The sequence below is a fragment of the Geotrypetes seraphini genome, chromosome 7 (assembly GCF_902459505.1).
Source record: "Geotrypetes seraphini chromosome 7, aGeoSer1.1, whole genome shotgun sequence".
Classification (NCBI taxonomy): Eukaryota; Metazoa; Chordata; class Amphibia; order Gymnophiona; family Dermophiidae; genus Geotrypetes; species Geotrypetes seraphini.
Genome location: NC_047090.1, coordinates 41,449,675 through 41,475,275, shown reverse-complemented (window position 1 = coordinate 41,475,275; position 25,601 = coordinate 41,449,675). Strand labels below are relative to the sequence as shown.

The 25,601-nt window shown below is 46.8% G+C and overlaps 1 protein-coding gene across 2 annotated transcripts in view; it reads right to left on the bottom strand.

Moving 5' to 3' along the window:
- Nucleotides 1–1,444: 1,444 nt before the first annotated feature.
- E2F7 (E2F transcription factor 7) overlaps nucleotides 1,445–25,601 on the bottom strand; it is a 47,429-nt gene continuing 23,272 nt past the window's right edge. Inside the window, exons 8-13 of one of the 2 annotated variants that reach the window (XM_033953487.1) lie at nucleotides 19,577–19,771; nucleotides 18,424–18,508; nucleotides 9,145–9,685; nucleotides 8,456–8,705; nucleotides 6,422–6,843; nucleotides 1,445–4,913 (exon numbers count right to left, since the gene is read on the bottom strand). In XM_033953487.1, coding sequence (XP_033809378.1) covers nucleotides 4,740–4,913; nucleotides 6,422–6,843; nucleotides 8,456–8,705; nucleotides 9,145–9,685; nucleotides 18,424–18,508; nucleotides 19,577–19,771 — 1,667 coding nt within the window. In that variant the 3' untranslated portion in view covers nucleotides 1,445–4,739. The remainder of the gene's footprint in view (nucleotides 4,914–6,421; nucleotides 6,844–8,455; nucleotides 8,706–9,144; nucleotides 9,686–18,423; nucleotides 18,509–19,576; nucleotides 19,772–25,601) is intronic. The other variant, XM_033953488.1, reaches the window with a different exon arrangement.

The window sequence follows — 25,601 nt, the reverse complement described above, 5'->3', positions numbered from 1 at the left end:
GGGACCCTGGATGTATGTTGTAGTGCTTGTGCTTTATTATCTTTACCAGTTGATTATTAAGGTTTTGGGCATTTGCACTTTATATTTATTCTTATTAATGAATTCTTGGATTGGCACTTTATATACACTTTCATAGTTTGATTATTTAGTGTTTAGTTTGGCCTTTGTATATCAGCTCAGGCAACGTTATTTACTTTATTATGATAGGAACTTTTGCCCTTGCACTTTATATCAGCATGTTAACAATTCTCTCAGGGCTTTTTTAAGGTTTTTCATATACATGTTATTTATTCAGTAAGACTTATGTACTAATTTACAAATGTCAATGTATGTATTCACCAAAAAATTCAAAATTATGTGTGATTAATCTATTAATTTATTACTTCATTAATTTTCTCCTTCATTCCCACCCCACATACTTTACCTTATTCATTTTGTATTGGTTTAGTCTTTAGGGAGTGTATGTTGTTTACATGCCTTTATTTCCCTTCTTCCTGAGTGCTAAGCCTGGCACTTTTCTTTTGGGAGTGTTATTATTTTCACAGGTGATGAATTTTGTTATGGACTATATGATGTATGAGGCAACTCTCATTTAGACTGATGTCTGGTGCTGGTCACCTCTGAGATTTTGCCTGAGCCAGAGGTTTACGTTATCTGCGACGGGCTCGTACTGATGTCCACCACTTCAAACCCTGTTTCCTCCCATTGAGTAATTGTTTTGTCAGACTTACCACTTTAGGTTTAAGGCGTTTCAGCCAATTTCTCAGCAGTATCTCTGTTTGTATTACTGACATTCCAACAATAAATCAGGAATAAAAACAGTGCAACTCACTGGTTTTCCATGTTGAGTTTTTTATTGCTACTCAAATTCATTTTTTTTCTCAATATAGACAAAAAAAACCTCTCTCAAAATTGTAGTTATATGTAGACTGCTACAAATAGCCAAGTAGAAAAGTCATATCTAAAACAGCATACAAAAAAAAGGGTATAAGTAGCAATAAAATTAATACCTATATAAAAAACTAGCAGTGCAATGATACAACAAGAAGCAGCTTTACATAAAAATACATCTTTTTAAATATAGGAATAGCACCATTTTCTTTTGAGGACACAGATAATGTAAACTTAGGTAGATTCAAGTATGTAAACTTATACCAGAACATAAGTTTCAGAAAAATCAGAACAGCGTATGCACTTTCTTCAGTGCAAAACCCAAAAATTCCTTTTCCTTCCACCATCATAACCTTTTCTATATATAAAAATTAAGAGTGCCATTTGTATTCTCTGCCACCCAGAAAAAGTGTTAAGAAAGAAAAAGCATCAAGTTGCTGGCTTCTCACACTTTCCGAGGCAAGAGGATCCAACTTCCAGGTGTCCTATACTATTTAAGTGCAAGTTTTCATACTTTTGCTAAAGTAAAATAATTTACCACCCAAGAGTTTGCAACAATAAGAGGTCAAGTCACAGTACCATCATTTTTTTTTTTTAAATTGTAGTGTTTCATAATCATTTGTGGCTTTGTAGAATTTCCTCCTCTTGTTCTTGCCAATGTTTAATTACTGCTCAGATTATGACAGATGAAATAGTTTCATTGTACTCTCACCAGCAAAGATCTAGCTAGCCTATCTTCTGGCTCCATTAAAAAAAGCACCTGTATTAGAAAAATGACCTTCAATGAGCTCTGCAGGAGTATAGGTGGTCTTTCCACGACATGGGGGCCGGTAGACAAGAGTTCTCATTACATAAAACAGGCATTTTATCAGCTACCTTGGATTGAAACACACAGTCCTATTTGTAGTCTTTTTGCAAAAATGCAAGTCATGTATCAAATCCATATAGCAATGATGTAGGCAAAATTTATTGTGACAAATAAAATATATCTAAAGGGTCCCCTGTTTGGTAAAAAGGTTTTTAGATATATTTTATTTGTCACAATAAATTTTGCCTACATCGTTGCACATATCTGCAGTTTTGGTTTGTTTGTTCCTGGTTGGTTTTTTAACTGCAGACAAAGTTGGACCTTCCCTCTCCTTTGGTTTTGTTGCTTCAAATCCATATAGCCACAGAAATTAGATCCTATTATACACTTTCTATCAAAACACAATCATCAAAGTCTCCTACTTACCAAGCCAGCCTTTCATAGACTTGATGTCTATTGTTTGAGAGTTTGTTATAGGGTTGAATGTGGGAGAGGCAAAAAGACCAGGTAATAAGTTAAGCTTAACATTTATGTCAAAATTCAGCCATGTTTTATGTAATTATGCCTTTGGGCTGGCCAATCTTAATAACCAGAAGCATGCTCTAGTTCTCCGAGTACAACATGAAAAGCTCTGTTTTCTGTACTCCCACCGGCCTGCAACATACTTTTGGTTAATTCAATATAAGGCCAATATATTCAGCATGTACAGCACTTTCTATTCAGTCAGTAAAATCCTTTCCACTGCACTTTTCCAGGCTTGATTTTGTTTTCTTTTCATAAACCTAGAAAGCTATTGTTCCCCTTGTGGTTTCATGCCGGTCAAACTATCCAAAACAAGCATGTGCTCTTCTGTTATTTTCCTATTACTTTTGTCTTAAGAGATTAGGAGAAAATAAAGCAGTCCAACTGCCCTCCCCTCCCCTCCCTGGGAACAATTAGAGAACAATAAAACAAAACACCTCCCTGTCCTTATACACAGCACACAAACCGGGAGGCGGGGGTCTTCTACCATTCCAAGCAATAGACGTGCATTTTTCAATGAACATTCATATCAGATAAGCCAAATCAGGACTTGATTTACTAAGGGTTCTTGTTTTTCAAGTGTCTACGGAAAATGAATATAGATTTAGGAAACGAGGCCTAAGTTATCCCTACTCTTCAAGATCCCAGAAAGAACATCCCCCTCCTCCCAGTGAGTCTGCTTTAGAGGATTTCCATAGTGAATATATTAGATAACTGCCAACAAAGGCAATTTGAGACCCTTTGGGATTGCCGTGTACATACCTCTTTAAAGAAAAAGATTTAAAAAAATTTACCTACAATGTCCTCTTGGCTTTAATATCCTAGGTAAAATAGAAAAAAAAAAAAAAAAAGCAGCAGGAAAACGGGGTGCTGTATACTGAACTTGTCATGAGATCCTTCACAGTCAGGCTTCCAACCACATCCATCCAAATGTCAAAAAGCTGCCAGTCTTCTCACAGTTGAGAGAACAGCTCACTAGTTATCAGCATTCACTGATCCCACATGTTTCATAAAACATTTCTGAAGGGCACTTTTCATAGGTCAAGAAAAGGCTGGCTAAAGGCAAAAAGCAAGCAGTAGCAGATCACCTCCCCAAAATGGCACAACCGATTCCCAGCAGCAGGAAAGTAAAACATAGGAAGTGACTTGCAGTAAACATTATGAAGCTTCCAACTCTGCTTTTAAACAATTAACATTTGCAGCAATATTGGAATTGGAGGAGGGAATGCTAAACTTAATGTCTAGGAAGCCCTGGATTAGCTAAACACATCCTGCCGAACCCTCTGCCAGCTGAATTTTCAAGTCTCAATACTTGTAAATGTACTTCATGCATATTCACTGAGCATACTCTAAAATCCCAAGTGGTTCTGAGGTCACCAGACAGGTTTGGAAAGCCCCAGGTTCCAAGATATTGCTACTGCCAACCAACATTCAAGTGTATGTTCATGGCAGGGCCCTTTAGTTTGGCAATATAAGATTTCAGGTACTCAAACATGAAAAAAAGTAGTTTTCATTATTTTCCAAACTTGCTGGACTGCTGACCAGCATTTAAGTAGTGTCCTGCCCTGAGAGAGAAAAAAACCAGGTATATATAAAATGCTAGTTCTGTTGAATTTTGGTGGAACCCTACATTTTTCTTCTTTGCAATATAGCTCATTGACAAGGCGGTCCATGCCTCTTCAGGTAGGAATGCTGCATTGCAAAGAAAGAAGCTTGTGTAGAAAGGAATATGCTGGATCACTGGGGTCAGGGCTCTGTCAAGCCACAGTAGAGAAAGCAGTGCTGGTATCTGCATCACCATGGCACGCACAGTTTACTTTGAGGTCCTGATTTTATAAACGGCGCTACTGATAGATGCCTAGATCAGGACATCTACAGATGCAAGCACTTAACTTATTTTTTTTAATTGGTTCAATTGGCGCTGTTAATTGAACCCCATTTAAAAAAATTAAGTTTCAGGTAGGCACCTTTCTGAAAAGTAAGCATAGTTAGGGGGCAGAGTTTGGGTGTGGATTGCCTTAGGCACTGGTAGGTGTTGAGGTTAGGCACTGAGTAAATTGGACCAGAAAATCCCTGGCCTAATATGCCAGCACCTACCATTATGATGCATTCCAGTGCCAAAGTTGAGTTAGGTGCAATTCTACAAGCAGTGTCTAGTGGTTGATTGACAATAATCAGGGCCTCACCCTAGTTAAGTGTTAGATATATTACCTTATTCACACCATTATTCTCTTTGGAGTCTGCTTAGAAATTGCAAAGGAGGTGGTCATTGTTTATATATAAAAACTAAAAATTAAATGTTGTGACTACAACCCAACTCATACTTAAGCATTTAGCTACCTTAAGATCAACTTTACTGATAAATGATTCAGGGGTGAAAAAGAAAGTTATAAGGAGTAGTGGACAGGCAAGTGACAATAGTTTAAAGACTAAAGGATTATCATTTAACAATGATCATTTGTAAAAAGAAGAAAAAGGCAACTAGGAGTTTCAGTTCACACCATTTTCCAGAGCTAGCTCAGTCCATAGCACCATTGGGGATTTCCAATCTTCTCTGGGCAGAGCTGGTGTTTCTGTTCTGAATCCCTTCACTTTTTCTCCAAGGGATAGGACCGTCCAGGCTCCCAGGTGTTTTAAAAAAGGTTTCCCGAGGTGCAGAATGAGGATTCTTAGGTGTCTGAGGGGTGGGCGACTGTTTGAAAGAGAGAACACACAAGCCTAATTAGAGTCTGCTGTAGAGACAAATCCATAGGCACTATCACCCTCATGGTTACAACTCCAACTGTAATATCAGACCTAGGATGTAAGTTACCATTTTAATCAAACATTAGGATGAATGACTTGAGTTCATTAAAGCTGGATTTCCAGGTTCCATGTCCTAAGCAGGACCACTAATGGCCATCTTAGGCAGCAATTAGGAATGTTAAGGGAGGGGTAGGAGGACAGATGAGACATAAGAATGTGCCCTCTTCTGCCCTCTACAAGTAGCTTGTCAAAGATATTTCTACTTAGGTTTTGAAACAATTTCCAAAAATGATAATAACAGTAATTCTGAACTGATCACTTGGTTGTTTGAATTCATACTCTAATCCCAGCGAGACTTTAGTGTGTAGCTTCAGTAAGGTTTTTCCATCTAGACTCAGACCGCCTAATTCTCTAACCAGATGCCACATTTACATACCCCTTTGAACATGTAAGTTTTATAGAATACTTTAATACCAGGTGTACAATTAACCTGTGAAAGTGCTTAAGTGCTATTCTGTAAGGGCATGACCACATGGGTGCAGATGCCACTTAGAGAATACAGTAATTACATGCCCCCTTGCCCCATTCAGGTGCATGCAATTCCACCAAGTCTACAGCTGGCATTAACTACAGGTATGCCAATGCTGGGTTACACCAGTATTCTCTACAGCAGGGGTAGGCAATTCTGGTCCTCTAGAGCCAGAAGCAGGTCAGGTTTTCAGGATATCCACAATGAATATGTATGAGATGGATTTGCATGCATTGCCTCCTTGAGATGCAAATCTATCTCATGCATATTTATTGTGGATATCCTAAAAACCTGACCTTCCTGTGTACCCAGATACTGTTATACAATAGGCTCTCATTGCATGGCAGAAGGGCATCTAAACGGAACCATGTTGTCATAAAATTGCCTCCAAAATGGCCTTGATACCAAATATACTGTGCTAATCTATACAGAATTAGTTTCGCCCAACTTAAGAGAAGGTATGATCAAGAGTCATCTACTGACTAAAAAAAAATCATAAGAAACAAAAGCTCAAGAGGGAGGATGGTCAAAAGAGAAGGACAAGGATCCACATCTGAAAAGAATCAAGAGGCAGATCACTATTTTGAAGAATATAGCCAGTATAGAAACAGAAAATGACAGCAAATTAAAACACACATAGCATATCCAGTTTGGCTATCCAGCACTGTTGGTTTTAATATGCAAGTGTCCAGCATAAGGATAAAAATGACTCTAGTTGCTAAATGAGGCAGTGGGGACCTCTGAAGGCAGTCGGTGTACTTGCCTTGAGAATTGGTGCGTTTACATCTAGGGTAACTAAGCAGAAATCATTTTTATAGCAAGAATGGAAGCAACATGCCAACCTTGGAAGACACATGAATGTTTCTGATACATCGCCAATATTTCCCGGTCATTATGTAGAACTCCAGAAAACAGAGCAATTTTACCTGCTGTAATTTCAGGACTGCGACAGGCTGCCCCTGTGAGCACACTGGAGAATCAGGTTTAACAGACACACAAGACTTTTCCAGCCCAGGGCTTGAGCATATCGAGGACCAGGAATGTTGTTGATATGCTGGGGACAAATCCAGTGCTTGTGGAGTCATCATTGCTGCAGTGCCTATAAGGAGATGCGTTGCTGGTCCCAGAGTAGGCAGGCCATAGTTCAGGGGCCCAGCTTTTGGAACAGAGCCCAAAGGAGGAGGCAGCGGCCCTGTGACTTGTGAGGAGCAAAGGACAGGAAGCTGTGCCAGTGATGTGGATGGCACCACTACATAAGGAAGATTAAGTGAAGCCAACTGACTGGAAGAGAGGCCAACAGCACCAGGGGGCTGATTTGCTGACAGCAAGACATTAAAGCCTTTCAAGCCTAACAAGAAAGAGATGAAGGGAAAATAAAGACATGTTACTAATTAACTAAGTTTAATAGTTTTTATTTTTACATTATACCCATCTATTTCTGTTTATAGATACAACAGCTAAGGAAATCCTCCAATCCTGTCTGTGCTAACTTCAGTACATCTCCCTTGGTCTTCTTTTAAATTTGCAAGAGGGGGGGAGGGGGAAGGAAGGAAGCATGAAGAATTTCTCTCTGAACTCCTGTGAAGTCCTTCCTATACAATGATTATATTTTTACATAGTGCTTGCTGGTGAAAGATAAGATGTAAACCAAATCCACATTATCATGGGTGTACTTCCTGTATAGCTTGAGGTAAGTCTAAAAATATTTAAAAAGAAAATCCTTAAACTTCTTTTCCAGCTTCTCTTTCCAACAGAAAATGAAAGCTCAGTTACAGGGGGCATATGCTTAACTATGTAAGCTAGAGAAGTCAGAAACAAGTGTCTCTTAAAATGGGTATAATGTCAGCATATCTAGAGGCCTATTTCCTATGCCGCTTTAGCTATTGGCATGTTCATTTATGGCAGGGAATGAATTTAGCTTATGCCCCTTGTGGTAATATTTAACATGGCAGAGGGGATGGGGATGGGACTTGATATACCACTTTTTTGTGTGATTACATATTTTAGACCATTACTTATATTGTACCAGGGACAATGAAGTGTTAAGTGACTTGCCCAGGGTCCCAAGGTGCTGCAGTGGGAATCACTCACAACCTTGATGCTGAGGCAGCTGCTCTAATCACTGGGCCACTCCTCCACTCCCAGTGACCTATGTTGCTAACTTCCCCCCTTTAGTGTAGAGACCTTCAGTCTCTCGTAACCAGAGCTGAGACTGTGATGTCATAATGCTTCATTCCACTAATAAGAGTCAATCTCAATGATGTCTTGCTATTCTGCTTTTTCTATGTGGTTACAAACAAAGTGGTTTACATATTTTAGACCGACATATATTGTACATGGGGCAATGAATTGTTAAATGATTTGCCCATAATTAAAAGGAGCTACAGAGGGAATTGAACTCACAACCTCAGGGTGCTGAGGCAGCTACTCTAACCACTAGGCCACTTAGTCTGTACGCTTTACCTGTAAAGCTCAGTAATCACCCATTACCATGCTCCCAGTCCTAGTGTTAACTTGCGGTAATGACTCTGTATTAATTGCATAGCAAACTAGAAAATGACATGGGGACAAATTTATCCCCGTCGGAACTCAATTTCCTAGTCCTATCCCCGTGAGTTTTGTCACTGTCCCTGTCCAGTAAGCTCTACTTTAACCACACAAGCCTCAAACACTTATGATTTTAAAGTGTTTGAGGCTTGTGCAGATGAGGACAAAGCTTGCAGGAATGGGGCAGGGATAAGAAAAGAACTTGTGGGGATGGGAAAATGAGTTCCAACGGGGACAGAGAAAAATATGTCCCCCGTTCTCTATAGCAAACTTCCCAAAATACTAGGAACACCATGCTACTATTAAGTCAATTTTCAGTTACTGCATGTTAATTCTGGCTAATATCATCCAGCTACTGCAAAAAAAAAAAAAAAAAAAAATCTTTAGGGCACCAATGATTAATTAAAACTTACCAGAAGCAGAAGACGGCACATACAAGTACTGTGGAATGGATGTCTGCACCGCATTTTCTGGAGCACAACAGTTTTTGAACCCTTCCTTTAAGTCCCCATTTCTAGATGCATTTTGCTGCTCTACTGCATCCTTCTCTGTGGATGACAAAGAGCTAGGATTACCTAGCTCAAGGCAATGAGGTGTCCGAAGCACTAGGTTGGGGCACCTGCTTTCCTGAAGATATTCCCCATCTGCTTCTTCTAAGGATTTCTAAAAAGAAAGAGGAGGAGAGCTCAATTTAAGATGACGAATACAGTAACCAAAGAGCTCCCTCATGTGAAAAGTTGAAAAAGGACACTTCAGTAGCAAGAGAGGACTTAGTATGTGGAAGCATGCATTAACCAATTCTATTTACACAGTATCATTGTGAAAATGAGACAAAAAAGGAACCCGACAGAACCCAGGACCCAAAAATAAAATAGACAACACCAAACACAAAAGATTATAAATGTCATTTATTCAAAGGAACAAAGTAATCCAAATTATCTTTGTAGCATTTAGTGCACCTCAGTAAAAGGAGCCCTTAGATTTTGTGCCTATAGACATACATACATTTTCACAGGGTAAAAAACAGAACAGCAACAGTTATAGATATGAGCATTAATAGAATGTTTTCTACTCTTCTGCCTTGAAGTACTCTTTCTCCTACCTTGGTTAGAGCCAATGGCTGAGGACTGCTTGCTGGTTCAGTTTTCAGCTTTTTAGCTAGCACCAGTTCCTCATCTTCAGTAAGTACAGGTGGCAGCTGGGAGCTAGGCTCAGGAGGATCCTGCATGATCACAGATGAGATGGCTCGGGGAATTTCTGGCAAGACTTGTTGCTCAGCAATTCCATGGTGGTTTTCTACTGCTTGCGGACCATCATCTGTGAAATTCTCTGGCAGGCTGCTACACAGCATTAACACGGGAGCAGAACGAAGACAGACATAAGGCTGGTTGCTGATCAAGGCAGGCGCTGTGGTTTCTGCCTGGGACACAGATGTTGGTATGATGGTTACTTCTCTAGTCACACCACTCTGCAAAGAAGCCTGAGACACCATCTGTGATGGACCAACAGGAGGCACCAAATGCTGGAAGGATTTAAGACAATGATCAGAGTCCAAAGGAGCAGGAAGCATAACTGAGAATGGTGGCACAGATTCAGTATTCCCTGCTGGCTGTGTCCTTTTTTCTTGTGAAAATGTTCTACTCCTAAAAGAGAAGTGGTGGTGGGGGGGTGAGAAATCAATAAGGAGAAAAAAAAAACCCCTAAAAATAACTTTTTCTTACATCACTTTCAATTCACAAAAACTGAGTTCTAACAGCTGTACCAGATTTACAGACTGAGATACCCTTTATTGCTAAGCTGAAATAGAAATGCAGGAGAGTGGGGGAGGGAGCATTGATAGCAAACCATCGGGCACCCCCCCTGCCGTGATCGGGCACCCCCCGCCACGTCCTGAAGTCCCCCAGAGCCCTCTTCTTACTTTAATGTAGCACCGGCATGTCGGCCTCCTCTTCTGTGCTGGCCTTGTGCATGTGCGCATGCTCAAGGCCTGTGAGTTTACGTTCTCTCCGAGATTCTCCAAGATTTTTATTTCTCTTGATACTTATTTATTATCTCTATTTTTTTTAAATTTATTTTACTTATTTATTTTTAATTCTATCTTTAAATTTATTTATTAATTACTTGGTGGAATATTCATTTCTATCTCTATCTCTGCCTTTATATTTTATCTTTATTTTTCATAAATTGTCTCTTCAGGTACTTTAGTTAGATTGTGAGCCTTTGGGACAGTTAGGAAATTTCCAAGTACCTATCTTATTTATTTTTATTTATTGTATCTTTTAATGCATTCATTTTTGTAAACCGCTTAGAAACCTCACGGTTATTAGCGGTATATAAGAATTAAATTAAATTAAAATTAAATTAAATTAAAACATTCAACCTAGATAAAAAGTCATTCCAATTAATAAACCAGAAAGCTATGCCATCTTTCCTTCTTCCTCTTCATGACATACCAACAAAAGTAGCAAAGAAACATATCATAAAATACTACTTCACTATGCCAATAAAATACAGGAATGTGCAAAAGTGGCATTGAGACTCAAAGATGAAGGAGAGAAATATGCAGAAGCTGATAAATGTAAGATGGAATTGATAAAAAAATATTTCTTTTCTGTATTCACAGCTGAAGGGCTTAGAGCAGGACCACAGAACACACGCAAAATAGAAATGGAGGTGTGGTAGCCTCGGAATGATTTCCAGTGGACTGTATTCATGAAGCTAGTTAAACTCAAGTTGGACAAAGTGATGGGACCATAAGGCATACATCCAAGGAACTTAGGGAAGTCCTGGCAGCTCTGCTGGCTTACTTTTCAATGCTTCTTTAGAGCCAGTAGTGGTCCTGGAGAGCAGCAGAAGTAAGGAAGAAGTTGGGAACTACAGGCCAGAAAGTCTGACTTGTGTGTCAAGTAAACTGATGGAAATGCTTTTAAAAACAGAGAATAGAAAGGATTTTGGACTCCAGTGGATTACAGGACTTGAGGCAACATTGTTCCACTAGAGCAGTGGTAGGCAAACTCATTAGTCAAAAGAGCCAAAGATCAGCAGTACAACGATTAAGATTTCTTTTGAGAGCCATACCCCACGCCCGCTTGCGCTACGACGGCTACGTCAACCCGACTGACACCCCGCTCGCCCGTACATAGTCAAAATCGATTCGTGGCAGAGCCCAGAGAATGACACGGGGAAAAAAAATTTGTCTCCGTCCCCGCAAGCCTCGAATAGTTTTATACTGAAATTATATTAAAGTATAAAAAGGTACAATATTCTGTACAATTGTCATTTTATAAATCAGCGTCTTCTTCCCACTCTCTCTCCACTTCCCTTCAGCGCACGCACATAAAAACAAGCAAGCAATTTTATATCATTTTCATTCTATTCATTCATAGAAATTAAAGTCTAAAATAATGCAGTCACATAACAAAACATGATTTTACAAAAATAATTCCCTGCACAGTCACGCTTGTGAGGATTACTAGATGTCTTTCAGCAGCTCCCCTCCCTCCCCTTTACTTTCATGGCCAAGTCAAAATGATCTACCAAAAATAAAATAAAAAAACCCACCCCCCACAAAGCACACTGTACGCTGAGAAAGGAGAAATTAGGTTCTTACCTGCTAATTTACTTTCTTTTAGCTTCTCCAGACCAGTAGAGGTTAATCTTTACAAATGGGTATATATCCAATCATGACCAGCAGGTGGAGACTGAAAACAAAACTGTGGGACAGTATATAATATACTCCCTTCTCTATTTACCTCAGTCTGCCGAATAGCCAAGCAGAACCAAGAACTGGAAAACAGAAAGAAAACAATACTCCGAACAGGAGTAACAACTAACATACCCAAATGCTGTTGGAAAATGCAGAGGAGAAATACCCGAAGGAAAATGTTCCCACAGCTCGCCAGCTAAGCCAGCCAAGCCACAGCCGCTGTTCTTTAATTCTCCCCGGCCCTAGAAAAATACTAGAACCCGCAGCAAAAAACAAAAACTGCCCGCGAAACAGCCTCAACAACACAACAATAACAACAACAGACAGGGTGGGGACCTCTACTGGTCTGGAGAAGCTAAAAGAAAGTAAATTAGCAGGTAAGAACCTAATTTCTCCTTCTTTAGCACTCTCCAGACCAGTAGAGGTTAATCTTTACAAATGGGACGTACCAAAGCAGTCCCTCTCACGGGCGGGACCCCCGCAGGGCCGATACCAAAACACGCTCACCGAACACCGCGTCCCGACGCGCCTGAACATCTACCCGATAATGTCTAACAAAGGAATGCAAGGAGGACCAAACCGCAGCCTTACAAATATCCACTGGAGGCACGAGTGACGACTCAGCCCAAGAAGCTGCCTGACCTCGAGTGGAATGAGCCTTGAGAAACTCCGGAACAGGCTTCTGTCTCAGAAGATAAGCGGAAGCAATCGTCTCCTTGATCCAGCACGCAATAGTAGCCTTAGAAGCGCCAGCCCCCCGATGAGGACCCGCCAGAAGGACAAAGAGATGATCGGATTTCCGGACTTCCTGGGTCCGCTGCACATAAGAGTGAAGGACCCGACCGACATCCAACTTGCGCAGCTGCCGTTGCTCAGAAGAGCCCTCCCGACTACCCAAGACTGGGAGGACCACCGATTGATTGACATGAAAAGGAGAAACTACTTTCGGCAGAAAGGAAGGAACAGGCCGCAAGACAACCCGCTCCCTAGAAAAATCCAAGAAGGGAGCCCTACAAGAGAAAGCCTGTAGCTCAGAAACACGCCTAGCGGAAGTAATGGCCACCAAAAAGACCGCCTTCAGAGTAAGGTCCTTCAAAGAACAGCCATCCAACGGCTCGAAAGGCGGGCGCACCAAAACAGAGAGAACCAGATTGAGATCCCAAGAGGGAACAGAGAGCCGTAGGGGAGGCCTGAGCAACTTGGCCGCCCGCAAAAAGCAAATCACATCAGGAATTGCCGACAAACGCTGACCTGTCACCAACCCTCGAAAAGCCGACAGGGCCGCCAGTTGAACCCGGAGAGAAGACCAAGCCAGGCCTCTATCCAGGCCATCCTGCAAGAACTCTAGAATGGTAGGCAGGGAAGCACGAAAAGGGACCATTCCCCGCGCCCGGCACCACCCCTCAAAGAGACGCCAAACCCGCACATAAGCCTGAGAGGTAGAAAGCCTCCGGGACCCCAAGACCATAGAGATCACCTTATCTGAATATCCCTTCTTACTAAGGCGACTCCTTTCAAGAGCCAAGCCGTAAGACAGAAGGGAGACGGGTCGAACATGGGAATGGGACCCTGCGTCAGAAGATCGTCCAAGAGAGGCAGAGGAAGAGGATCCGCCACCAGATGCCTCATCAGATCCGCATACCACGGACGTCGAGGCCAATCTGGAGCCACCAGAACCACCAGACCCGGATGGTGAACAATGCGAAGAAGTACTCTGCCCACTAATGGCCAAGGAGGGAACACATACAACAGCCCCTCCGTTGGCCACGGTTGGACCAGAGCATCCAGACCCTCGGCCAGACTATCCCTGCGACGACTGAAGAAGCGGGGCACTTTGGCGTTGCCACTCGTGGCCATCAGGTCCATCAGGGGCTGCCCCCAAGCCTGCACTATCAACTGAAACGCCACGGAGCCGATACACCACTCTCCTGGATCCAAGAAGTGACGACTGAGGAAGTCCGCCTGAACATTTTCTACCCCGGCTATGTGAGAGGCCGAGAGGTCCAGAAGATGGGACTCCGCCCAAAGCATGAGCTGAGCCGCCTCCTGCGCCACCTGAGTGCTCTTGGTGCCCCCCTGACGATTGACATAAGCCACCGCCGTGGCATTGTCCGATAGGACTCTGACCGACTTGCCCAACAAAAGGGAGCGGAAAGCTAACAGCGCCAGACGGACCGCTCTGGTCTCCAACACGTTGATCGACCAGGAGGCCTCCTCCGTGGACCAGGTGCCCTGAGCTGAGTGACCCAAACACTGAACCCCCCAAACGAGGAGACTCGCATCCGTAAGGAGCACCGTCCACTGCGGGAGATCCAGACCCACCCCCTGAACCAGGTGAGGGGTCCGGAGCCACCAACGTAGACTGCAGTGCGCCACGCCTCGCAGGGGGACAGGAACCTCCAAACCGTGCCTCTGGGGTGACCACCTCCGGAGCAGAGCATACTGAAGAGGACGCATGTGGGCCCGCGCCCACCTCACCACGTCCAGGGACGCCGCCATCGACCCCAAGACTTGGAGGAAATCTCGCGCCCGAGGACACCGGGACGCCAAAAGCAGGCGAATCTGAGATTGCAATTTGCTCACCCAGGCCTCTGGAAGGAAGACCTTCCCCAAGGAGGTGTCGAACAGAACCCCAAGGTACTCTAGACGCTGAGCCGGGACCAACCGACTCTTGGAAAGGTTGATCACCCAGCCCAGCGACCGGAGAAACTCCACCACCCGAGCCGTAACCCGGGAGCTTTCCTGCAACGACTTTGCCCGAATCAACCAGTCGTCCAGGTAGGGGTGCACCAGAATGCCCTCCGAGCGCAAGGCCGCCGCGACGACCACCATCACCTTGGTGAACGTCCGGGGAGCCGTGGCCAGACCAAAGGGATGCGCACAGAACTGATAGTGCCGACCCAAGATCGCAAAGCGAAGGAAGCGCTGATGAGAGGCCCGAATGGGAACATGCAAGTAGGCCTCCGTCATATCGAGAGAAGTGAGAAACTCCCCCGGCTGAACCGCCAGAATGACCGACCGCAGAGTTTCCATGCGAAAAGAGGGAATCTTGAGAGCCCTGTTGACCCCCTTCAAATCCAGGATGGGCCGAAAGGTCCCCTCCTTCTTGGGCACCACAAAGAAAATGGAGTACCTGCCGGTGCCCCACTCCGGAGGGGGCACTGGAACAACTGCCTTGATATCTAGCAAGCGCTGAAGGGTCTGGCGAAAAGCCTGCGTCTTCCAAGGAGTCTGACATGGAGAGGCTAGGAAAAGGTCTGGCAGAGAGCGGGCGAACTCCAGGGCATAACCGTCCCGCACCACCTCCAGGACCCACTGATCGGACGTAATCTCGGCCCATTTGGGGAAAAATTTGCGCAGCCGGGCCCCCACCGGAACCAAAGGGGGCGCCGGCAAGGAGTCATTGTGCAGGATGGGAAGCGGGGGAACCGGCGGAGGGATTCCCTGCCCCCCGACGGGCCCCCCGAAAAGGCTGCATGCGCTGGAAGAACCGACCCCGGGAAAACCCTGGAGCTGGGAAAGAAGCAGCCCCACGCCCAGGGCGATACTTGCGAAACTCCCGCAAACGCCCCTGGGCAGTGCCACCCCGAGACGCAGGGCGGGCACGGTCCTCAGGCAGACGGGGCACCTTTGAGTCCGTCAGAGTCTGAAGCAACTTATCTAATTCCTCCCCAAACAAAAAAGACCCCCGGAAGGGAAATTTAGTAAGCTTAGCTTTGGACGCAGCATCCGCCGACCAAGCGCGCAGCCACAAAATACGCTGCGCGGACACGCCAAAGGCCATAGACTTAGCCGAGATCCGCACGAAGTCATAAAGAGCATCTGAGAGGAACGAGGCAGCCATCTCAATCTTCGCCACCTCCTGATCCACCAAAGACCAGTCAACAGACTCCCGATCCAGGACACGCTCAGCCCACCGAAACACGGCGCGAGCCACCAGCCCCCCACAAATAGCCGCCTGGACCCCAAAGGCAGAGACCTGAAAATTTTGCTTAAGAATGTTCTCCAACTTACGCTCCTCAGAGTCCTGCAAGGCAGAACCGCCCTCAACAGGCACGGTATGCCGCTTAGAAATCGCCGAGACAGCACAGTTACTTACCTTAACAGGTGTTATCCAGGGACAGCAGGCAGATATTCTTGACTGATGGGTGACAGCACCGACAGAGCCCCGGTACGGACAATTTTAGAGTGATTGCACTCTAAGAACTTGGAAAGTTCTAGCAGGCTGCACCGCGCACGCGCGAGTGCCTTCCCGCCCGACGGAGGCGCGCGGTCCCCAGTTAGGATAAGCCAGCTAAGAAGCCAACCCGGGGAGGTGGGTGGGACGCAGGAATATCTGCCTGCTGTCCCTGGATAACACCTGTTACGGTAAGTAACTGTGCTTTATCCCAGGACAAGCAGGCAGCATATTCTTGACTGATGGGTGACCTCCAAGCTAACAAAAGGAGGGATGGAGGGAAGGTTGGCCATTAGGAAAACAAATTTTGCAAAACAGATTGGCCGAAGTGTCCATCCCGTCTGGAGAATGCATCCAGACAATAATGAGATGTAAAAGTATGAACTGAGGACCAAGTAGCAGCCTTGCAGATTTCCTCAATAGGAGTTGAACAGAGGAAAGCTACAGATGCTGCCATAGCTCGAACTCTATGGGCCGTGACAGAACCTTCCAGTGTCAGTCCGGTCTGAGCATAACAGAAAGAAATGCACGCTGCCAGCCAATTAGACAACGTACGTTTAGAAACAGGACGTCCCAATTTATTCGGATCAAAGGACAGAAAGAGTTGGGGAGATGATCTGTGGGGCTTAGTACGGTCTAAATAGTAAGCCAAAGCCCGCTTACAGTCCAAAGTATGCAGAGCCTGTTCTCCAGAATGAGAGTGAGGTTTCGGAAAGAAGACAGGCAGAACAATAGATTGGTTGAGATGGAATTCAGAGACAACCTTAGGGAGAAACTTTGGATGTGTACGCAGAACCACCTTGTCATGAAGAAAGACTGTAAAAGGTGGATCAGCAACTAGTGCATGTAGCTCACTGACCCTCCTGGCAGAGGTAAGAGCAATAAGGAAAAGTACCTTCCAAGTGAGAAACTTGAAAGGAGCGGTAGCCAAAGGTTCAAATGGAGGCTTCATTAAGGCGGAAAGAACCACATTGAGATCCCAGATTACAGGAGGGGCTTTGAGCGGTGGTTTCACATTGAAAAGACCCCGCATGAATCTAGACACCAAGGGATGAGCCGAGAGAAGTTTTCCATGAACTGGCTCATGAAAAGCAGCAATAGCACTGAGGTGGACTCTGATGGAAGTAGACTTGAGGCCAGAGTCAGACAAAGAAAGAAGATAATCCAACAAGGTCTCCACTGCAAGGGAAGTGGGATCATGATGATGAAGAAGACACCAGGAAGAAAACCGTGTCCACTTCTGATGGTAACATTGCAGAGTGGCCGGTTTCCTGGAGGCATCCAGAATGGAACGAACGGGCTGAGACAGAAGAGTATCATGAGAAGTCAGCCCGAGAGAAACCAAACTGTCAGGTGCAGAGACGGAAGGTTGGGATGCAGAAGGGTCTCCTGATGTTGCGTAAGCAGAGAAGGAAACAGTGGAAGAAGAAAAGGCTCCCTGGAACTGAGTTGAAGTAGAAGGGAGAACCAATGTTGCCTGGGCCACCGTGGAGCAATCAGAATCATGGTGGCTCGTTCCCTCTTGAGCTTGAACAAGGTTCTTAACATGAGAGGCAGAGGAGGGAAAGCGTACAGGAACAGATTGGACCAATCGAGGAGAAATGCGTCCGCTGCCAGACGGTGAGGAGAGTAGAGTCTGGAGCAGAATAGGGGCAGCTGGTGATTGTGAGGAGCTGCAAAGAGGTCTATCTGAGGAGTGCCCCACTGAGCGAAGATGGACTGTAGAGTTAAAGGATCGAGTGTCCACTCGTGAGGCTGGAGAATTCTGCTGAGCTTGTCCGCTAAGGAATTCTGTTCTCCCTGAATGTAGATAGCTTTCAGGAATAGTTGGTGATCTGTGGCCCAAGCCCAAATCTTCTGGGCTTCCTGGCACAAGAGGCGAGAGCCTGTCCCACCCTGCTTGTTGATGTAGTACATCACAACTTGATTGTCTGTGCACAGCAGTAGGACCTGAGGAAAGAGAAGATGTTGGAAGGCCTTGAGGGCATAAAACATCGCTCTGAGTTCCAAGAAATTGATGTGATGTTTCATTTCCTGGGTTGTCCAAAGTCCTTGAGTTTGGAATTCGTTCAAATGAGCTCCCCAGGCATAAGGGGAGGCGTCGGTGGTGATGACAAGTTGCCCCCTGTGCCTCCTTCCCATGTCCTTAGTGCCCCCAGTGCCTCCTTCCCATGTCCTTAGTGCCCCCAGTGTCTTCTTCCCATGTCCCCCTCACTGCCTTCCAGCCTTTGTTCCACCCCTCCCCCGAAGCTAGCCAGCCTACTTCCCTCCCTTCCTCGCTAAAGCCAGCCTGCCTCCCTCCCTTCAGCGCCGAAGCCTGCCCCCCCCCGGACTAGCTCCCGCATCTGCTGCACCCTCTCCCCTGGTCTGCCGCTGCTGCTGACCGCCGCAACTAAAGCAAAGGAAGGTCCAGGCGCCTGCCCACAAACCTTCTTCCCGATGTCAATTCTGACGTCGGAGAGGAAGTTCTGGGCCAGCCAGGCAACAACTCCACTTACTTGGCATTTTCTTCTGTTTTCTCTCTGCAAACAGCTGCTAGATGTGTCATCTTTGCAGAATATTCTTCTGTATCCATGATAAATGCTGGAAACAAAAAAAACATTTACTAGAAATATGAATACTCTGATTACCTTTCAGGAAGCTATTAAGTAGAAAACAGCTCTCTCAATCCAATGCACTGTCTCAAAGACAGCCGTATGAAATAGCACCAATCTATTGAGTATTCCTTGAAAATTCAGTGAAAACAATCAGGTGTCAAAAAAATACACACACACTCATATATACTGAGTTCTGTAATAGACACTATGTGCAATTCCTGGTCATCATCCTACGAGTATCAATCAGGAATTAAAAGTTGGTGAGCGAGAACGAGACCAGATGTACAGCAGGAATAGGAAGGACACTCCCCCACACAGTCTATTGATCAGGATCAGATTATAACGTGCCTTAGACCCAGAGTGAACTCCAGCCATGAGTTCGTCTTTTCTTCCATTAGCCTTAATCCTTTATCTGAACATGATTCCCCTGTAGTTACAGGCAATCTTTCCTCAATCCCTTTAAATCCATCATTACTATTAACTTCCAATTGCTCTTACTTAAAACAGACAAAGAGGTAGGAGATGCAGTGGCTTCAGCCTATTCATCCTGTACCACCAGCACTAGGCAAGTAGGAAAGGGCATGAAGAGAATACAAAGGAAAGCATGCAAGGCAAGCTGTGCTGGAAGCCAGGACCTAGGGCAGGATGCTAAACACAGCACAAGTAGATTCAAATTAAAAAGGAGGGAGGAAAGAAGTTGGGCATTATTCCATATTTTCTCAGATGTGAGCATAGAACATGCATGTGAGGTGTATGTCTGCAAAAACTGCATGTAAGTATCATCTTCCTATTTTCTTTGATGGTTTCTACCTGTTTAAAGAGGTGCATCGGTGTCTGCACAGTAACAGAGATTACAAGCAAATGTACTTGAAAACAATGGAATTCTTGCTCCCTCCCTGCCAGCCAAACAAGTAACTAGTTTTACATTTATTACATCTGATCTATAATTTTATTTGCACGAATGTAATTGGCTCTTCTATCCTGATTGATCACACCATGGTCACGTGAACCTACAATGCTCACTGACAGCCAAAGAACTCCTGGTGGTAGTTACCTTTTCTCTCCCTCTGGGGGCTGTTTGGCTCAGAGTTCACTTTCCTCTTGACCCCTTCAGAAGATGAAGCAATATTGAAGGAGGCATGCCGTGACAGTCTCTGCTTCCCAGTCATGGTAACAGTTAGCTGGTTAGCTGCTTCACTTCTGAAATCCAGCAGAGCATTAGATGCCGGGGTGTCTACCTTCCTTTCTTCTTTAAGAGAAAAAAAAAGTCCAACATCAGTAGGTGCACTCTAAAAAGCTTCTGTGTTCAGTATTTTCAACTGTGTAACTAGTCGAACTCTTCCAATACCACCACATCACAAGAGGAGTCATTTAATTTATCCATTAAAGTTTTGTTTTACATAAGCAATAAGGCCCATATTCTATAAATGGTACCTTAAGATGCCAGTAGGCGCCCTGAGGGTGCCTGTGAAAAACACCATTTAAAGGACTTTTAAAATGAATTTTCAAGGCGCCAACCAGCACCTAAAAAATGGTGCCGGAATCACATCTACTTAGGTGCAATTTACGTCAAAGGTGGGCATGGGAAACGTAGGCCTTGAAGACTCTGGCCTAAATTTCCGGTGCCTACCTTTGCCAGAGGTGTGATTCTCTAAATGGCACCGTGATTGACATACGGTCAGCAACTGCTTTTAAAGGCGCTGTTTAGAGAATCTAGGCCTAAATGACCATCACTATGGGCTTACCATTACTCCCTTTCTGCAAGGTACCATAGTTAGAATAATGAGCTTCCTAGGACACATAAGGAGAAATTAGGTTCTTACCTGCTAATTTACTTTCTTTTAGCTTCTCCAGACCAGTAGAGGTTAATCTTTACGAATGGGTATATATCCAATCATGACCAGCAGGTGGAGACTGAAAACAAAACTGTGGGACAGTATATAATATACTCCCTTCTCTATTTACATCAGTCTGCCGAATAGCCAAGCAGAACTAAGAACTGGAAAACAGAAAGAAAACAATACTCCGAACAGGAGTAACAAATAACATACCCAAATGCTGTTGGAAAATGCAGAGGAGAAATACCAGAAGGAAAATGTCCCCACAGCTCGCCAGCTAAGCCAGCCGAGCCACAGCCGCTGTTCTTTAATTCTCCCCGGCCCTAGAAAAATACTAGAACCCGCAGCAAAAAACAAAAACTGCCCGCGAAACAGCCCCAACAACAACAACAACAACAGACAGGGTGGGGACCTCTACTGGTCTGGAGAAGCTAAAAGAAAGTAAATTAGCAGGTAAGAACCTAATTTCTCCTTCTTTAGCACTCTCCAGACCAGTAGAGGTTAATCTTTACGAATGGGACGTACCAAAGCAGTCCCTCACACGGGCGGACCCCCGAAGGGCTGACACCAGAACACACACACCGAACACCGCGTCCTGACGCGCCAGAACATCTACCCGAAATAGTCTGACAAAGGAATACAAGGAAGACCAAACCGCAGCCTTACAAATGTCCACTGGAGTCACGAGCGACAACTCAGCCCAAGAAGCCGCCTGACCCCGAGTAGAATGAGCTTTGAGAAACTCCGGAACGGGCTGCTGCCCCAGAAGAGAAGCGGAAGCAATAGTCTCCTTGATCTAGCATGCAATAGTAGCCCTAGAAGCGCCAGCCCCCCTAAGAGGACCAGTCAGAAGGACAAAGAGATGATTTTATTTCCTGATCTCCTGGGTCCGTTGCACATAAGAGCAAAGGACCCGACCAACATCCAACTTGCTCAGCTGTCTTTGCTCAGAAGAGCCCTCCCAACTACCCAAGACCGGGAGGACCACAGATTGATTGACATGAAAAGGAAAAACTACTTTTGGCAGAAAAGGAAGGAACAGGCCTCAAGACAACCTGCTCCCTAGAAAACTCCAAGAAGGGAGCCCTACAAGAGAAAACCTGTAGCTCAGAAACACGCCTAGCGGAAGAAATGTCCACCAAAAAGACCGTCTGCAGAGTAAGGTCCTTCAAAGAGCAGCCGCCCAACGGTTCGAAGGGCGGGTGCATCAGAATAGAGAGAACCAGACTGAGATTCCAAGAGGGAATAGAGGACCGCACGGGAGGCCTGAGAACCTTGGCCGCCCGCAAAAAGCGAATCGCATCAGGAATGGCTGTCAAACGCTGACCCGTCACAAACCCCCGAAAGGCTGACAAGGCCACAAGCTGAACCCGGAGAGAAGCCGAAGCCAGGCCTCTATCCAGGCCATCTTGCAAGAACTCTAGGATGTTAGGCACAGAAACGCGAAGAGAGACCACTCCCCGCACCTGGCACCACCCCTCAAAGAAGTGCCAAATCCACACAGAAGCCTGAGAGGTAGAAAGCCTCCAGGACCCCAAGAGTGTAAAAATCACCCTATCTGAATACCCCTTCTTACCAAGGCGACCCCTTTCAAAAGCCAAGCCGTAAGACAGAAGGGAGACGGGTCGAACATGGGAATGGGACCCTGCGTCAGAAGGTCGTCCAAGGGAGGCAGAGGAAGAGGATCCGCCACCAGAGTGTCACCAGATCTGCATATCACGGATGTCGAGGCCAATCTGGAGCCACCAGAACCACCAGACCCGGATGGCGAACAATGCGGAGAAGAACTCTGCCCACTAATGGTCACGGAGGGAACATGCACAACAGCCCCTCTGTTGGCCATGGTTGAACCAGAGCATCCAGACCCTCAGCCAGTCCATCCCTGCGACGACTGAAGAAGCGGAACACCTCAGCATTGCCACTCGTGGCCGTCAGGTCCATCAGGGACTGACCCCAAGCCTGCATTATCAACTGAAAAGCCACAGGGCTGAGACACCACTCTCTGTGATCTAAGATGTGACTGAGGAAGTTCACCTGAACATTCTCCACCCCAGCCATGTGAAAGGCCGAGAGGTCCAGAAGGCGTGACTCCGCCCCAAAGCATGAGCCGAGCCGCCTCCTCCGCCACCTGAGCGCTCTTGGTGCCTCAACGATTGACATAAGCCACTGCCGTGGCATTGTCAGACTGGACTCTGACCGACTTGCCCATCAAGAGGGAGCGGAAGGCTAACATCGCCAGAGGGACGGCTCTGGTCTCCAACATGTTGATCGACCAGGACGCCTCCTCCATGGACCAGGTGCCCTGAGCTGAATGACCTAGACACTGAGCCCCCCCAAACGAGGAGACTGGCATCCGTGAGAAGCACCGTCCACTGCGATAGATCCAGACTCATCCTCTGGATCAGATGAGAGGTCTGGAGCCACCAAAGAAGACTGCAGCACGCCAAGCCTCGCAGAGGGACAGGGACCTCCAAACTGAGCCTCTGGGGTGACCATCTACGGAGCAGAGCATACTGAAGAGACACATGTGGGCCCGCGCCCACCTCACAACATCCAGGAACGCTGCCATCGACCCCAAGACTTGGAGGAAATCCTGCGCCCGAGGACACCGGGACGCCAAAAGAAGGCGAATCTGAGATTGCAATTTGCTTACCCGGGCCTCTGGAAGGAAGACCTTCCCCAAGGAGGTGTCGAACAGAACCCCAAGGTACTCCAGATGCTGAGCGGGGACCAACCGACTCTTGGAAAGGTTGACCACCCAGCCCAGTGACCGGAGAAACTCAACCACCCGAGCCGTAACTTGGGCGCTCTCCTGCAACGACTTCGCCCGAAACAACCAGTCATCCCAGAAGGGGTGCACCAGAATGCCCTCTGACTGCAATGCCGCCGTGACGACCACCATCAACTTGGCGAACGTCCGGGGAGTCGTGGCCAGGCCCAAGGGAAGCACACAGAACTGATAGTGCAGACCCAATATCGCAAAGCAAAGAAAGAGCTGAGGAGAGGCCCGAATGGAAACAGGCAAGTAGCCTCTGCCAGAGCGAGAGAAGTCAGGAACTCCCCCGGCTGAACCGCCAGAAGGACAGACTGCAGTGTGTCCATGCGAATAAAAGGGAATTCTGAGAGACCTGTTGACCTCAGTTTAAACCAAGGATAGGCCGAAAGGTCCCCTCCCTTTAGGGCCCCATAAAGGAAATGGCGTACCAGCCGATACCGCACTCCTGAGGGGACACTGGGCAACTGCTTTGAGATCTAGCAAGCGCTGAAGGGTCTAGCGAAAGGCTAGCGTCTCCCATGCCACCTGACATGGATAGGCTAGATATGATCAGGCAGAGAGCGGGCAAACTTCAAGTACATAACCGTCCCGCACCACCACCAGGACCCACTGATCGGACATGATCTTGGCCCACTTGGGAAACAAGTTACGAAGCCGGGCACCCACGGGAACCAAAGGGGGCGCCGGCAAAGAGACATCGCGCAGGACGGGCAGCAGGGGAACCGGGGGGGAACTCCCAGCCCCCCGACGGGCCCCCTAAAAAGACTGCATGCGCTAAGCCAACCGACCCCGGGGAAAAACCGGAAGCCTGGAAAGAAGCAGTCCCATGCCCCAGGCGAAACTTGCGAAATTCCCGCAGACGCCCCCGGGCAATGCCAACCAGAGATGCCGGGCGGGCACGGTCCTCAGGCAGACGGGGCACCTCAGAGTCCGTCAGAGTCTGAACCACCGGATCTAAGTCCTCTCTAAACAAAAAACAACCCCCGAAAGGGAAATTTTGGGAAGTTCAGTTTTGGACGCGGCAACCGCCGACCAAGCGCGAAGCCACAAGGTACAGCGTGCGGCCACCAAAAGTCCCAGACTTAGCAGCACCAAGTCACAAAGAACAACCGAGAGGAACGAGGCAGTCATCTCAAACTTCACCACCTCCTGATCCACTAAGGACCAGTCATCAGACTCACGATCCAGGACATGCTCAGACCATCGAAACACGGTGCGAGCCACCAGCCCCACACAAATAGCCGCCTGGACCCCCAAGGCAGAGACATCAAAATTATACTTAAGAAGTGTCTCTAACGTACGCTCCTCAGAGACCCTAAGAGCAGCACCGTCCATAACAGGCACGGTATGCCGCTTAGGAAGTGCCGAGACTACCGCGTCCCCCATTGGCGAAATTAAGGTAGCCCTATCCCCCTCCGGGATGGGATACCCATGAGTCAAGGCGCACACCAAACGAAATGGCGCCCGTAGGCCACTGCGCCAACACAAAATCCCGAAAATCCTGACGCACAGGAAAAGAGCGGGAAACAGGACAGACCCCCTGAAGCAGAGGGGCCCCCATACGCGGGGTCTCCGGTGGCGCAACTTCAAAAATGCAGCACCAAGGAGACCTGCTACATCAGGTCTAAAAGCTCATCCCTCTGAATAAAAAGCGCACCAAGGACGCATCTGCTCTGGAAGACGGGAAACCCGCCGCCCCGCTGCCAGTGGGCGTCCCCTCTAGAGGATCCTGGAAGCCTGCCAAAGCAGCCAGGTCCTCAACCATGCCAACACCCTCCTCCGACCACCAATTCGCAATCCAAGCCCCACCGCGGGCGCTTGGATGAGGGAGGAGGAAGAGGGGACGCCAAACGAAAAGAGGGAGGCAAAGCCATAGGGGGCGCGGAGGGAAACCACCCCCGAAACCCCCCAAGTGCACGTGGGACCCCCAATTGTCTGCACAAAGAAAGAAATTAAATTGGGGACAAAAAACCCCTGGGGGTCCCCAGGGACTCCCTGCCCCAGCAGGGGTCCCTGCTGAAACCTGCCCCTGTGTTTGCAATACAGGGGGAAGGTCACCTGAGATTGCAGACAAAATGGAGGGGCCAGACAGAGAAAATGGCGAAGTTCCCGCCAAAAATGCTCCCTCCATGGCCTGTAGCGGCTGAGAAGGCTGAACAGTCCCAGCCGCTAAAACAGGCAAGTCGGCATCAGCTGTCAAAAAATCAGCTGAGAGGGAATCCTTCGGGGAATCCCTCCGTGGGCGGTTGGGGAAGACCGGGCTTCCCCACTGCTCCCAGCCGACTCGCGAGGCACCATCGGCGGGGAGCTCTGGACGCCTGCAGCCGCTGCTGACGGAGCTCCACCACCTCACCGGGCCAAACTACTGATTCCAGTCCGGCCGCGAGTGCCTCGCGGCTGGACCTAATTGTGTCCCACTCCCCCGGAGAAGGGCACAATTGCTCCATACGCGACCTAGCTAGAAA